Source organism: Ictalurus furcatus, chromosome 15 (genome assembly GCF_023375685.1).
Source record: "Ictalurus furcatus strain D&B chromosome 15, Billie_1.0, whole genome shotgun sequence".
In the NCBI taxonomy this organism is placed as follows: domain Eukaryota; kingdom Metazoa; phylum Chordata; class Actinopteri; order Siluriformes; family Ictaluridae; genus Ictalurus; species Ictalurus furcatus.
The window spans coordinates 17,510,187-17,526,486 of record NC_071269.1 but is presented as its reverse complement, the minus strand read 5'-3'; the positions used below and the strand labels follow the sequence as shown (position 1 = coordinate 17,526,486).

At 40.4% G+C, this 16,300-nt stretch overlaps 1 protein-coding gene across 1 annotated transcript in view; it reads left to right on the top strand.

Annotated features, from left to right (window-relative positions):
- noc2l (NOC2-like nucleolar associated transcriptional repressor) overlaps window positions 1-16,300 on the top strand; it is a 43,269-nt gene that overhangs the window by 11,887 nt on the left and 15,082 nt on the right. Inside the window, exons 10-15 of the mRNA XM_053642657.1 lie at window positions 2,649-2,837; window positions 3,022-3,161; window positions 4,641-4,752; window positions 12,179-12,292; window positions 13,577-13,678; window positions 14,525-14,668. Coding sequence (XP_053498632.1) covers window positions 2,649-2,837; window positions 3,022-3,161; window positions 4,641-4,752; window positions 12,179-12,292; window positions 13,577-13,678; window positions 14,525-14,668 — 801 coding nt within the window. The remainder of the gene's footprint in view (window positions 1-2,648; window positions 2,838-3,021; window positions 3,162-4,640; window positions 4,753-12,178; window positions 12,293-13,576; window positions 13,679-14,524; window positions 14,669-16,300) is intronic.

Below are 16,300 nucleotides of genomic sequence, written 5' to 3'. Positions count from 1 at the left end.
AAATAAGGCTGTTTGAATGACCAATGTTTTATTTCTACTGTAATAGAGCAACCATTTAGTATAGAGTTCTCTAAAACTTTAAATACCTGATCTGTAGCTTGAAGTACATAAAAAGCAAATGTAAACAGTATAGACCAGATAAGGTACCCATCATACAGTATTTATAACTGGTGTCACACTTATGGTGTTCTGCACGGCGTTTTTTTTGTTGTTGTAGTTGTTTTGTTTTTTTTGTTTTTTTTAAATGAAAATAATGGCCATACGTAGAGCAGTGTCATCATAGAAACATGGGGGACAGAGACATGGGACTTTGGACCAGCTGTATTAAAATGACCTAAGATAGTGGAACGGTCAATAAACTGCATATTTATGTTTATTCTGATTTACCAGTTAGTCACATTATTGCACAGACACTGTAGATAGTGACTACACAATCATGACATAAATATAGTATTTTAAGTTCACAGCATATAGAAAACAGAAGTGTTGTGTTTAAATGCAAATTTTTGCAGATTTTATCTTTCACTTAGAAGCACAAAAAAAGGACATCAAACAAATGAAATGGGACACATGGGCTCGAGTTTTACAGAGCTCTCCTGGATTGAACTACCGGTAAAAATGAATGAATATCAGCTTTTGGTAATGAATATCTAAGTACTCCTCAGAAACATGTACACTGTTAATTGGTCATGATAATGATTGACTTAATTCATCATCCATTGTAACGGCCAGTGAAAACGGTTTAAAAAGAAGTTGGTTGAGAATTAAGACAAAAGGTATGACAGACTGAGGACGTTATGTTCTTGTACGAGTTCTTATTTACTTCAGCTGTAAAGAAGCTTTGCTCTTGTAGCCCATCCACCTCAAGGTTTGTTCTGTGATGCTTTTATGCTCACCATGGTTGTAAAGAGTGGTTATATGAGTTACCGTATCCTTCCTGCCAGCTCGAACCAGTCTGGCCATTCTCCTCTGACAAGACGTTTTCTCCTTCAGCTGTTTTTCTGAAGCTCGCTGGAAGCTTTGCTTTTCAGACCAGGTCCTTAAAAAGTCGTAACTTGTCTGAAATTACATAAAAGTAATTAGTAAATAATGGCATATGCAGTGGTTTAATAACACTAACCTATCCTGTTAGGTTTTCCTGTCAGACATCACTACAGCCTTGATAACCCAATAAAACAGTACAGTACGCCGTCCGCAAATTAGTTAGATAACAGTAGTTCACTTAGCAGTTATGAATGAATACAAATTGTCGTCATAAATAAATATGGTCAACTGATCCATGAGCATAATCATAATAATTGGAAAATATACTATGCACTTCTAATACACAAAACATTATATCCTGTGGCCGTTTACAGGCATACAAAAGGCTTGAGTGTTGGTTTGAAGCTTTTTCCTGTCACTATGGTGATTTAAGTTTTAACCAGGGAATGTGTTTGCAGCAGCGCACTTCCATGACACCACTCATGCATTTTCACTGTTAATGAAATGCTTCTGTAAAATCAGTTACTATCCACAAATGTATTATAAATCTAGCTAATGTTTTACTTTATTGGCATTCACATTAGTTGAGTCCACTGGCATGCCACAGAATGCTCTTTTGCTTCTCATGTGAGCCAAAATCCTTTGCTTTGTTTATAATAATGAGCATGAAAACAGAAGGTTTACATATATACATCCATTTTTTTTTTCTTTATTGGGTTTTCTTATTCTTACAAACGTACAAGAATTAAGAACAAACATGTGCTCAATCACCTAGCACAAAAAAACATACAATCTATTATTAAATGAATCAATCCAAATAATAACAGTACATACATGGATTAAAAAAAAGAATAAAATTAAACATTTGAAAAAACTTACTGCAAGTTGCAAAAGTCAAGAAATTTTCTTCAATCAGAGTAGTAGATATCTATCCTCCCATAGATAACAGCTGTAAACAACATGAAAGTCTCTCATTGGCTGCCACACGCCCTAAATCTGAGAGCCACTCATAAATTGACGGCTTTCCAGGAGCCTTCCAGCCTCTTACAATGACGCATGAACCTCCAAAATCGATTATCGGTCAAGCCGAATTTTGTTTAAGTCGCTCGAAAGATATCAACACGTCGCCCTCATAAAGGTCTTCTAAAGTGTTCATATTTTTATGCACAGATTCCTTCAATAACGCAGGGGATCCACCTATTAACAACCTCGGATTGGCCCAGATGGCAGACGAAGGGCTTAAAAAAGGATTAACCCCATGATATGAGAGACTTTCTTCCAGACTGTTTGGAGATGGGAAATAATGGGAGGATTACACACTGGTAGGGGTAACATTATCAGTAGGGAAACCAACGGTATGCGTGGGCAAACCGTTTTTTCCGTAGGTAGCCATGGGGGAGCTCGCTCAGGAGGTAGCATCCATTACCCCAGATGCCTCAAACTAAAAGCACGGTGATACAGAGACAGCTTGGGAAGGCCTAATCCCCCTCTCTCAAATGGGAGCTGAAGTTTCCTGAAGTTACATACGAGGGTTCCTGTCGCTCCAGAGAAATTGCTTACAAATCCTGTGAAATCTACTGAAATATTTAGAGTGAACATAATTTTTTTTTTTACATAAATTGTGTCCGGAACATCACCTTTTAATAAATGTAATCTCTTTGCAGCAAATGTACATCGCTTACGTCCAGAACTGCAAGTTCACCTCCCCCAACGCGCTGCCTTTAATAAACTTCATGCAGCGCACTCTGGCTGAGATGTACTCTCTGGACACACAGGTCTCTTACCAGCATTGCTTCATTTACATCCGCCAACTCGCCATCCACCTGCGCAATGCCATGAACATGAAGAAGAAGGTAATTCGCCTCAGCATCAAATAAGGGCTCGTATAAATGATTGAACACCAGTGTTTCTGATCGTTCAGCATTTTGAAGTATGCTCAGATACAGTTGTTGAAAATCCATGTGTTTGTAATGGTTTGTGTGTGTGTGTGTGTGTGTGTGTGTGTGTGTGTGTGTGTGTGTGTGTGTGTGTGTGTAGGAGACATACCAGTCTGTGTATAACTGGCAGTACGTGCACTGCTTGCATCTGTGGTGTCGAGTGCTAAGCATAATCTACCCCAGTGAGGTGCTCGAGCCCCTAATCTACCCCCTGTGCCAGGTCATCGTCGGCTGCATCAAGTAAGCGGGCTGTACAAGATTTATTCATTATTCCGTGCACTCGCTACACTGGTTTTCTAACGCTGCAGCGGACACAGGACTCACTGAAACTGGGCAGTTGAAGACTGGAAGGACATCACCTTGTCTTTTTTCCAGTCTGTACGCTTTCGGTGATCCTGTGCCTGCTGGAGCCTCAGATTCTAGTTCTTGGCTGACAGAATCTGAACCAGATATGATGTCTTCTGTTGTTGTAGCCCAAACACCTCAAGTTTCTGGATGTTCTGTGATGCTTTTCTGCTCACCGTTGTTGTAAAGAGTGGTTACAAAGTTGTAATTTGTCTGAAATTGCATAAAATTAATTAGTAAATAATGGCATATACAGTAGTTTACTAAGACGAGCCTATCCTGTTAGGTTTTCCTCAGACATCACTACAGCCTTGATATATGGTACAACGTCCATAAATTAGTTAGATAACAGTAGTCCACTTAGCATTTATGAATACAAATTGTCATCAAAAATAAATATAGTCAACTGATCCATGAGCATAATCATAATAATTGGAGAATATACTAGTAAGTAATAGCTTACAGGTTTATAGGCTTCTAGGAATGGCTTACCTATCAGACATCAGTACAGCCTTGATGTATGGTACAGCATCTGAAAATTAGGTAGCTGACAGTTAGCATGGATGAGTTCGTCATTTTTACAGTTTTGCACATTCCTTTCTAAACACATAAAATAATATTTGTCATCATCACTGCAAATTTAGGTTTAAGTTATATTTGAAGTATTAAAAAGAAGTATTATGTAGCACCACCTGTTATTTATAAAATATACACACATGCAAAAGTTCACAACTTTTGAACATGATCGGTGTAAATTATTTTGTCTTCTGGGAAACATGTAAATATCTTCTGTAGCTTCTGAAGGGCAGTACTAAATGAGAAAAAATAAATTCTTTAAACAAAATAACAATTTATACTGATCATCTTGTTCAAAAGTTTGCACCCCCTGCTCTTAATGTATTGTGATGCCTTCCTGAGCTTCAGTGAATGTTTGCACCTTTTGTAGTAGTAATAACAGCTTTTGTGTAACAAAAGAAAAAAAAGATTCAATTTTTAAGTGCAATGCAACTTTATTTACAACAATCTCAGTTAAATCTGACTTCTTTAGTAATAGTGATGTTGACAATCACCACCAGGTGGCAGTGTTGTCTGGCTTTTTTTAGGAGGGTGCTGACATCCGATTTGCCCAATGATTCATTGGTACATAGTCTGGAGTTTGTTTTACTTTTCTGGCCTAACATTCTCTGTACCTTCTCTTCATTTATAATACTGATGTGAAAAATGGTGGAGGTAATAAGATTGCAGTTGGGTTGCTTTATTATTGCATCTGAGCCTGTATAAAAAGTTAAATAATTCTCCTTTATTTAAAGCTGCAGCCACTGTTTTTTTGGTTTGTATTTTCTGATTAATGGTGTACGTGTGTTTGGTGTTTAGGTTGGTGCCCATCTCCCGGTATTACCCGTTGCGGCTGCATTGCGTCAGAGCGCTTATCCTGCTTTCCAGCAGCACCAAGACCTTTGTGCCCGTGCTGCCCTTCCTGCTGGAGGTAAGAGTAGGATACGGCTCATTAATTCTTCTTTATTTTAGGTCGATCCAGGCAGGTGTGCAGCCGTTTCACACGTCACTCCCGTGCTGTTCCAGCACACTGCCGTGGCTCAGGTTTCACTCTGCTCGATCCCAGCGTGTGTGTGTGGGTTTGCATGGGATGTGTGAACATGTAAACTCCGTGGCTTTTGTCACCATGGTGCTCCTGTGTCCTGCTGGTTTCTAATAAAAGCCCTAAGAACTGTGTGGGATGCTGGAAGCTGTTCCTGTTCCTGAATGCTCACCTGCAGTCCACATTTTTTTGTTTTATTAGTTTTTTTTTCCCTCCCACTTTCTAGCTGTACAGTACTGGTCAAAGTGATAGAAAACGACTCCAAAAAAAAAAGTCAGTTTGAAGTATAAGGGGCGTATGTGTGTTAGAGAGGCTTTTGTATGGAAAGAAGGCCATGACACACAAATGCGCACACACACAGGGTGAGTGGAAAAGCCGGTTAAACAGTCGACAGCATTCACCGTAGTGAGAGATGAAAGATAGAGAGGATGGAGTGTTTAGTTTGCGCACGAGTGTTTGTCCAAGCGCCTGTGTGCGTTGGATATCTTTGTTATCAGGAGGAGCGGAGGTCACAAACCGTCGTGCGTGCGTGTGTGTGTGTGTATATGAAGCTGGCATGGGCCCCTGCGGTGACAGCTGCTGTGAGAATAGAAGCGTGGAGGCGACAGCAGCCGCAACCAGCGGAAGAAAGAGGGCCGAGGGAAGGGGGGTGGTCATTGCAGGGGGGGAGGGTGGGTGGGTGTGTGTGTGTGTGAGAGAGAGAGAGAAAGAGAGAGGTCTGTGGTTCATGCACAGCTCTAACCTCGCTCTGCACATCACATCCTCTTTGCCTGAGGCGACCCTCTTTCTGCTCCCTGTGTTTATTTGTGACGCACTGCCTGCACTTCCTGTTTTTGCTCTCTCTGTAAAAAGAGATGTAGCCACTTGCTTTTATTAGAGATGCAGATTGCAGAAGAAGCACCGTCTCTGTCCTTCCCCTGTCACTCTCTCAGCCTCTCGCAGAGCCCTATTTCTTCCTCTTGCGTACTCACTCGCTGTGTCTAATACTCTCTGAGTCTTTTTTGCGTTTTCTTGCTTCCCTCCTCCCCCTCTCCATCGTAGTTTTCTTGTATGTGTGCGCGTGCTATCATTCGGTACTTCCTGTTGTATTGGCCTCTGAGCGTATCAGGTTGGGACCATGTGCCACCACTTCCTCTTGTGTCCCGCATGCCGACACCACATCCGATGTTTGTACAGGCCGGCCATCCCTGAGCTCGCGGCACACACACACACACCCACCCCCCTCTAGCACTAAGTGACCTCCCATAGCCCGCTCAACTGTCTGTGTTTTCACAATTACACACTTGACGTTTTTAAACAGTAGTCAGATTTACCTTGAAAGTCCCATTGCACAGAATGTGATTTATATAACAATCGGTCACATGCAATGAAGGGGTGAATAAATGATATATTTATTAGCCAGCCTGCCGTACAAGTAAAACCTCGAATGTGCTGCAAAGTCCTGTGTTTTGGTTGCCCAGAAACTGACTAGGCTCAGTGTGATCGCTAACGCAATACATAATGGTGTATTGTGATCTGTTAAGTGCGTATTAGACATTAATGCAAGCAAATGGAAATTAATGTTTATTATTATTATTATTATTATTATTATTATTATTATTATGCTCTTTTTTTTTTGTTTCTAATGTAGCACATTGTGTTTGTGACCTCAAAATATGTCAGCAAGAAGCTAACAAAAGTTTCAGGCTGGTATGTGGCATTTGGTTCTCGCATCGCACTGGATAGCATCTTCATTTTCTGCAAACACGTTTAACCATGAGGTGACTGTCTGTCTGAAGGAAGTAGAAGGCTTATTATATGACAGCTTTGTGCTGAAAGTTACTTTGCTCAGTTTCGTCGCTGTCTCCACACGCACCTCAGCCGACGTTTGTAGTAGCTTGCACTGTAGTTACAACATTGAGTGAAGCGTATTAAGTTTTAACATGCACACCAAATAAAGCTCTTGTTTTTGTAAACGCCACTAGCCAAGTTGGGGGTTCAACAACCAGACAAAAACCCTTGTCCTCCAGGAAACTATAAATAAAAAGTAATAGCCTGGACATGAAATATGCTTGTCCTGGGTGCATGACTTAACAATTTGTCCATCTCTGCAATGCATTTAGTGGAATTATAGTTTTATTACCTGCATTTTTTTTTTTGGTTACCCGTTTGTTCCTCTCTACGTAAAGGGATAGTTTACCGAAAAATGAAAATTCTAATCAATTACTCGCCCTCATGCCTTTTCCAAACCCTTAAGTCTTCCGTTCATCTTCAGAACATGAATGAAGACATTTTTAATGAAACCTGGGAGATTTCTTTCCCTCCATTTACACTCCATGTAACCAAAACTTTGAAGCTCCAAAAAGTTCATAAAGGCATTGTAAAAGTAAACCATGTGACTCAAGTCAGAATATCTTCACTTCTGCATAGATTCCTGATGCGCGTTCACGAGAGAACCACGGCACATTCGTATTGTATCGAATGATTTTTTTTTTTTGTCGAGAGGGGTCCTCCTCTGTGTCCGCTCTAGCGTTCTCATGATACAACGGGACCCGGAAGCGCTGCACTGTTTACAGCAGAGGAAGAGGAACGCTGTACACAAACTGAGTCACATAGAACAATCTTTATAACATATATGATGTCTGCAGATTTCGACATAGAGGAGGACTTGCATTTTTTTTCCCCTGCTCTCGACAAAAAAAAAAACAACCCTTGTGCATGCGTTGTGTTTCTCTCGTAAGTGCTCATAGGAGATCTATGCGGAAGTGAAGATATTTTGTGAATAAAGAATTCATTTGAGTTTTTTTGTGCACACAAAGCATTCGTATCACTTCAAATAATTGGGATTAAACCACTGGAGTCACATGGATTAATTTTACCATGTCTTTATGAGCTTGAATGTTTTGGTTACTTGGACTGTAAACAGAGGGACAGAAGTCTTCAAGGTTTCATTAAAAATGTCTTCATTTGTGTTGCATACATGAACGAAAGTATTATGTGTTTGGAACGACATGAGGGTGAGTAATTGATGACAGAATTTTCATTTTGGGGTAAACTATCGCTTTAAAGGCAGCATTCTCAGAGACTGTTGCCGATTTCACTTATAAATGACTCATTCTATGGTAGCGCACAGTGGCTTAGTGGTTAGCACGTTCGCCTCACACCTCCAGGGTCGGGGGTTCGATTCCCACCGAGGCCCTGTGTGTGCGTATGAATTTGTGTGTGAGTGTGTATGTGATTGTGCCCTGTCCAGGGTGTACCCTGCCTTGTGCCCGATGCTCCCTGTGATGGGCTCCAGATTCCCCGTGACCCTGAAAAGGATAAGCGGTATAGAAGATAGATGGATGGATGGATGACTCATCCTGTACTGATTCTGAGATTCATAATAGCAACAGCTTTTATCTTGGAAATCAATCAAGTTCATTGGGTTACTTATGTCTCGATGTGGGATTAGGTAATCAGTGACAGCAGCTTCCCAGCTTCAGATCTGGCCAGCAGGATTGCCATGCCTTGCAATCATCTTGGTTGGGAGTTTACTGTGGCCTACATTTTTCACACTGGTGATGTCTAATGGCTCAGTTCCACCTCAGCTACTGTTTCAGATACATGGATTTTTTATTTGCGTTTCTACCAGAGGAATCAAAGCTGGTTTTAGTTCCTGTGCAGTACAGTACTTCCAGGAATCATTTGTGCTCCTGCTTAAGAGCAGGCACTACAGGAAATAATGGCATGGTGTTTGTTGTACTGAACACCGCTGATTGGTTCAACACAAGCTGGAATGACTTAATCATTTCACACCGCATTTTAATAATGATTTGTGGTGTACAAATAATGTCCAGTGACTGTAGTTCTTGTTCAGGATATTTCCAGAACCCATATGGAAGCACGCTTTAAAAGACAATTGAACATTAATAAGATAAGATACGATAAGATAATACTTTATTAATGCCCAGATGGAGAAATAATATAATCTGCCGCGTCCTGTGTTCCTAATAGACTAAACCACAATGCAGCTCTCATTTCCCTGTGGACATTATGCTTTAATTTCCTACTTGGTGAAAAATTGACAGATATATTGCACTCTGCATGAAATGAATTTGCGCAAGTTTTTGTTTCTGGCATGCAGGTGCTGTTGGGTAAATTTAACACACAAGTACTGGCGGCTTAAAGATTTAACGGAATTTACACCCAGGGTTGATTCCCAGTACAAAAAGCTAATGTTCAGAGAACTGGCTTCTGCTTTCTTGACTGAGTTTCGGAACGGCAGTTAAGGCTGGGAGTGACCAATTGAACAGGTTTTTCCAGTGGGAAGTTTATAATTATCAGAACTCCAGACTATGGTGTTAAAGTTCTCTAGGTATTCTGTACTGTACAGATCATGTTGAGGCTTGGATTGTAGAAAAACAATGTGTGTGTGTGTGTGTGTGTGTGTGTGTGTGTTTAGTAGGCGAAATACATGAATCTCGGCTACTATATAGTAGGCAAGTATGTGGTTTGGGACGCAGCCCACGGCTTCAAGCAGTCGTCTTTTAGCACGTATAGCATGAGAAATAATTAACTGCACTCGGAGCTTTCGTAAAAATAAAAACAGCCAATACTGTATACAGTACCATAACGAAGAGCAACTGTATGGTAATACGTGAAATTCTGGATGGTATGCTGGACAGCGTGACGTGGTGACGTAATGACGTGTACCATTAATCGATCTATGATCTATAACATGTAAAACCTGAACATGAAAGGAGTATCCTAAAAGCGACTCATGTAAACACCTTAGTCACAATATTGTCTTATTCAGAATAAGGTCAATGATTAGATTACTGCTGTCTATGTAAACGTAGTCACTGATGCCGATACTGGTATTGGGTGTTGTACTCGTAAAAAGTGTTCTAATCCCACTATCCAATAACATGTGATACTACAGTGTGTGACGTAAACTAGGGATGCACCAGTACATTTCTGTGCCGATGCCAATATCCTATCACTTAACAATGACGTCTGCCGATACAGATACCAACAGTGGTTCTGTGTTTTTAATACCTTGTTTACTGATAATTAATTACACATCTTTGAAAGACATGTAAATAACTTTATTCTCTCTGTATCTACGTGTTTTTCATGTTTCATATTAACATTCTGAACTCACGTGAACTGAATTCTGAACATTAAATCAGTAACTTTTTGGATGTTCTTAACTCACGTGAACTGAATTCTGAATAGCTTCCTGTTAAGCTCACACTCACTCATTGCTCCTATTTAATGATCTGCCATACTTTTGTATATCTCCAGTAAGCAGACGTCTGTGAAATAACGCAGAATCTGTGTTGTGTAATGAGGCTTAAGGTGTTTTTCCAGATGCTGAAAGCCCATGCCCTCCGCTGTGGAGAAGGGTTGATCGTCTACTGCGATAAACTCAATTACTCTCCGAGTAATGTCTCGAGCTTCCGTGCTGTCCTGTTTGAATGTGCTTATGCTTTCGAACGCTTGCGTGCCAGGATTTCACGATTTTGCGATCGCAGAAATGAACACACAATTGAGCGTCAAACTCCGTAATACTTAGAGGAGCTTGCAGTTTTTCCAAAATCGCCGCAGATTTTCCACAGATTTGGGCCAAGGCGCATCATGTGACATCATCATAACGCGCATTCAGCCAGAGCCCTCTTCGATTCACGTTCGTCGAACATAAGTACAGCTACAAGGTCTCATTTAACATCAAACATCACCGTGAAAGACCATGCAAAACAATTTCATGCAGTTGCAATTTCACCAATCCAAGTTGTTTTCTGCACAAAAAAAAGCACTTAAAAAGTTCAAATTTTGAAAAAAGCCATGACAAAATAATGCGTTTTTTTTGACTGCAACAATCATGAAAACCGTTGCGAAATCCTGTATGGACTGTATTGCGTATTTAAATTGGTATATTTAAAAAAGTGTACTTCAGTTGCTTGATGTAGGTTTGTCAACAGCAATGACTGTATATGGTTTTTAGCCTAACGTCCTGTGTCATTAATGTACAAAAAAGGCTTTAAACAAATGTGGTGTGTTTGGCATACTTTCTGCAAATAGTTTACTATAAAATGCCTAGTTAAATGTATATAGTTACATTCACAGAAGGCACATATTGGAGTCATTGTTATATCCTATGTAATAATCCCTTACATTTATATAGCGCTTTTCTAGATACTCAAAGTGCTTTACATAGTATTGGGGGGGTTCTCCTCAACCATCACTAGTGTGTAGCATCCACCTGGATGATACACGGCAGCCATATTGTGCCAGAATGCCCACCACACATCAGCTATTTGTGGAGAGGAGAGTGATGTAGCTAATTCAGAGATGGGGATTATTAGGGGGCCGTGATGGATAAGGGCCAATGGGGGAATTTTTGCTAAGACATCTGGGATGTCACCCTACTCCCTACTCTTTTACCATAAGTGTCCTGGGATTTTTAATGGCCACAGAGAGTCAGGAAGTTCATCCGAAACACTGTGCTGTTTTTCCAGTATAGTGTCCTCGTCACTATACTGGGGCATTCGGCCCCATACATACCCCAGGGTCAGCACCCCCTACTGGTCTCCCTAATACCACTTCCAACAGCAACCTTCATTTTCCCCAGGAGGTCTCCCCTCCAGGTACTGACTAGGCTCAGCCCTGCTTAGCTTCAGTGGGACACCATGTGAGAACTGCAGATATGGCACTGGCCGCTATGTAGTGAGCATTTTTAGTAAATAGGAAGCCGTTTATAATTTGGCCTGTGTTGAAGCAGCTTAAATTAGAAAAACAAATCTTCTTTGAGGATGGATTTTTACATGGATTTCTAGTTGTTGAAGTGTGAGCTCTAAATATAGGCTCTGGTTGAATAAAGAATCAAACATTAGAGTTAATGAAAATGATAGTTTTGTATCTTTATGATGTTCACTGCTTTACAAACTGACATGATTGTCACCTTTGCTTGTGTATATGATAAAAACATAGTGTAACACTACTGCTGATGGTCTAAAATGATTGGCTCATTAATGTTTTAACACATTCGGTTGAAAAACGTTTAGTGTAATTAAAAATCTGATGCAGTTTTTGTGCACACACTGGTCATACTAATACTATTACCTTTATATTGCTGAATACATTCTTTGAGTCAGTATCAATCACTGTTGAATATAAAACCAGCATACATTTGCATTTTATCCAAGCTGACATTATAATTTTATCCAAATATTCTGACTTTTCCATAATGCTGTTTTGTGATTTGTGTATTGTGTGTATTTTTGGCTTTATTGGTTCTTGTGTCTTTTAATTAAACTTTTTAATTTATGAATTGGTTTTATTTTGTTCTCAGGTCCTTCAGCAGGAAGACTTCAATAAAAAGCCAGGCCGCATGAGTGTCAAACCCATTAACTTTGCTGTGATTCTCAAACTCAGCAAAACCAACCTGCAGGAGAAAGCCTTCAAGGTGAGAGGTCTCACATTCTCTCTACATTAAAGGCCGCTTAAACCTGCTGACACACCTAAATAGTGCTGCAAACAAAAACAAAAAAGTCTGAATAACTGATAATGTCCATTTATGAAAAATGATCAACATGGATTTTGCTATTCGTCACATTGTTTATTTAACTGAAAACAAATGCATACAAAAACAACCATTTTTAGCAGAAATGTAAGAGTGCACAGGAATCTATTGCTGGGTAGGATGTAATGTCATTTTGACCACTGAGCTACCACTGCCACATTAAGAAGTAGAAATAGAAAGATAGGAAAATGGATTATTCTGTGCACTTCTCCTGTACCTGTATGAGGCTGTTGTATCTGATGAAAGTCTGAACATGTCGTCACAGCAGCTAAAGCAGTACATACTGGGCTTCTGCCAAGAGGATTGCCACTCGACCTGCAGGGATTATCCCATTATTAGCCCTGCTGCACGTCAGGATCCGGCCCCTGAGTAGGGTCGCATCACTAAAAATACTCCCCTCCTCCCTGACCAAACTGTCAGCATAGGGACTTTCCATAGTGGAAGAATGCGTGCAGAGACAATGAAGGTCTGGCCAAAGGCTTTACACCCAGCCCCAGGCACAAACATTTTTATGGATTAGCAAGGTCTTTGTGTTTAAACCTCACTGGATGAAGTGGGCAGGCCAAAATGGCTCCCAGTTTCAGGTCCTGGATGCTGAACTGTACTTCCTGGAAGGCACACCCCCAACAAACTAGGCATTGTTTTTTCAAATCTAGGAGGGGTTTGGTCCAGGTTTATTTTAACCTGTTAAGAGTGGGTTTTGAATTACTATAGCCTTCGTCAGCTAGAACCAGTCTGACCATGCTCCGCTGATCTGTCAAGAAGACATTTTAGCCTGTAGAACTGCTGGATGTTTTTTGTGTTTTGGCACCATTCTGTGTAAACTCTAGAGACTGCTGTGCATGAAAATCCCAAAACAATCTGAAAAAGAAAATATCTGAAATACTCAGAACAGCCCGTCTGGAACCAGCAACCATTTTCCCATTCTGATGTTTGATGTGAACAGTAACTAAAGCTCTTGAGCTGTATCGATATGATTTTATGCATTGTGCTCCTGGCACATGATTGGCTGAATGGGTAATTGCATGAATGTATAGGTGTTTGTATGTGTAAGGGTTTTCACAGGTTAGCATGCATATAAATTCATCATGGTAATGAATACTTCTAGAGTATGACTAGGTATGAAAGTTTTAAAACTGATGTCTGTAATGAATGTGTTTATTCCAGGATGGACTGATCGAGCAACTCTATGACCTCATACTAGAGTATTTCCACACCCAAGCAGCCACGATCGGCTTTCCTGAGCTTGCATTGCCCACCATCATCCAGGTACACTACGACCATATTCTTTCTCTTTTCTTTGTATTTTTTTTTTTTTTGTCCTCTCATTTCCAATAACACATAGAAGTATAGTCATTCACTATGAGATCTATTTTATAGACACTTCTCCAGTGAAGGTCTATGAAAGTAAGTAAGTGAGTGGTGGTCAGGCATCTATTGTGGCTTGTCTAGCTTGCCATTCTTTCTTTTCTTTCTCTCTTTCTTTTTTTCCCCCTTCTCCTCCCTCCTCCATACCTTTGGTTCTTTTCATCATGATGACGACTGTTAGGCCCACATCCTGTTTGAGAGGCGCTGAAGGCCATGCCTGGGACACCCAACCACAGGCTATAGTCCTACTCTCACACCCACACACACACATACACACAAGTCCAGCAACTTTCAGGCCTCACACACTCTAACAGCAGGCTGCACTCCAGCTCCTTTCTGCAGCATGGCCACTCCTCGCTCATTCACAGACACACACACCACACACAGGCCACATCCTGTTCTTTGGCCAAAGCTCAGACCTCCAAAGCACTGTTAAAAGTCAAGCCCTGAATATTTATTCTTTTGGCCTGTAATTATTCATGCAGGTATTTCAAAAGGCTGGCTTTAGCTAATCCCTTCGTTTTATTGTTGGAACACGACTGTGCTTACGATCAGATTTGTTTTTCAGCATACCGTCGCAGCGGGATAATGATCATATAAAATCATGTATAATGTTGATTTTATCCGTTCGGTTTATTTATACTTGGTTCTAGTTTTTCCAGTTTTAGCTAATGCCTTAAAACATCATGAACTGAACATGCAGATTCTTCATGCCATCCTCTCGCTCCCTTTCCCCCCTCCATCCAGCTGAAAGCTTTTCTGAAGGAATGCAAAGTGGCCAATTACTGCAAGCAGATCCGCCAGTTGCTGGAGAAGGTACAGGAGAACTGCAGTCACATCACAAGCCGTAGACAGAGGGCTGCTTTTGGCGTAGCTGACACCACTGCTGTGGTAAGTGTGCTCGTGTGTGCTTGCTCATCAAGCCGTCGAGCAGTTTGTGGCCATTAAACATTCACGCTGACCTCTTGCCTTTCCAGACAGCGAGTACACTGTACCACACCCCTCTGAGTTTCGACCCTGTATACACGGACACATTTTGTGTGTGTGTGTGTTTTTTTTTTTTTCTTGTTTTTTTTTTATACGCACAATGGTTAGTTTGGTCTGGTCTTTTACACCTGCAGACGTGATATTTCAAGTTCACCACGTCCGCCCAGCTCTTCGCTGAGGTTAGCTGTCTTCTTTTTTTTTTTTTTTTTAAATTGAAAAGGAAAAATAAAAAACAAGAAGAGAAAGACACCATGTGCACATTTGATGTTAATGCTTTTCTCTGAATTTTGTGTGTGTGTGATTTGCATTTCTATACATTTAAAATAAATTAGCTTTTTTTTTTAGGTAGAGGTTGCAAAAAATATCATCCCTATTTATATGATGTATCCTGATGTATCGCTTTAAAAATAAATGAAAGGAGGCAAAATTGAAGTTTTCCGAGAATACTGATGATAATCATATGTAAACGGTGTTTTGCTGTAGTTGTACCAGTATTTATACCACAGCACTGTTGTGTAAATGCCCATTAGTTTTGAGAACTTGAATCTTATTGGTCAGAAGGTGTTGGGTAATAGAAGCTCTGTCAGTAGTGCCGGCTGTAAGGCAAATCACAGGCTTGTTTTAATGCACTCGTTCTAAAATGTTGCGTTTCTATACATAGTCAGATATCATTCCCAGGTACTTGTATGGCAGATACTACTCATAATGGTGATGCTTTCTGTATGGAGATGTTTAAGTTTATGGAAGGAGTCTCCAGTGTCAGCGCGTTGTCGTAGGTAAAGTTTTTCTGCCACATGTGATTTCTGCCATTTCTCTTATTTTGCGGATGTTCCACGACATTAAGTGTAGCTATAACCTGATAAAAAGGTATGTGTGTGTCATACCTTCATAAGTAAAAAATGTAATTATGGGAAATATTGCTGTGGTATACACAGAATAGAACAGGATATGCTGTTATAGGAAAAGAATGAACTTTGGGATGGCATCACACCACTTTGTGGTTGGTTATTTTCTAGGCATGCCACGATACGAGACTTATCCCGATACTGGCTTCACGAGACAATACTGAAACAAATAACTTGTTTTTTAGTATATCTATTTTATTAATAATATGGAAAAATTGCTCGGCAGGAGATTATGCCTTAAATGATTAAAATAAATAGAAAATTCATGTCATCACCCCTTCTACTGTTGACTGACATCCAGCTTAAATGCACAAGTGCGTCACACTTACCAATTTAAATGTGCAGATATGAGAAATTTTCTGTATTTCCTCATCCCCCTGAAATTAGTTTCCAGTTATGCCACTGGCAGCACAACACACGGTGTGCTACCAAATCATGGGTGTGAATTACACCCAGCACAGCGCACAGGTATTGACTTTGAGTCCGTGTTACAGATTGTGGTCAAGTGAGCCGCAGTAGACACGGGAGTGCACATACTGTATGTACAGTACTTCCCGGTAATTTCCCTTTGAATGGCTACGCTACAGATCTGCTGTGAAATCTGCATAGTGGGGAAATATTTGAGCAGTAG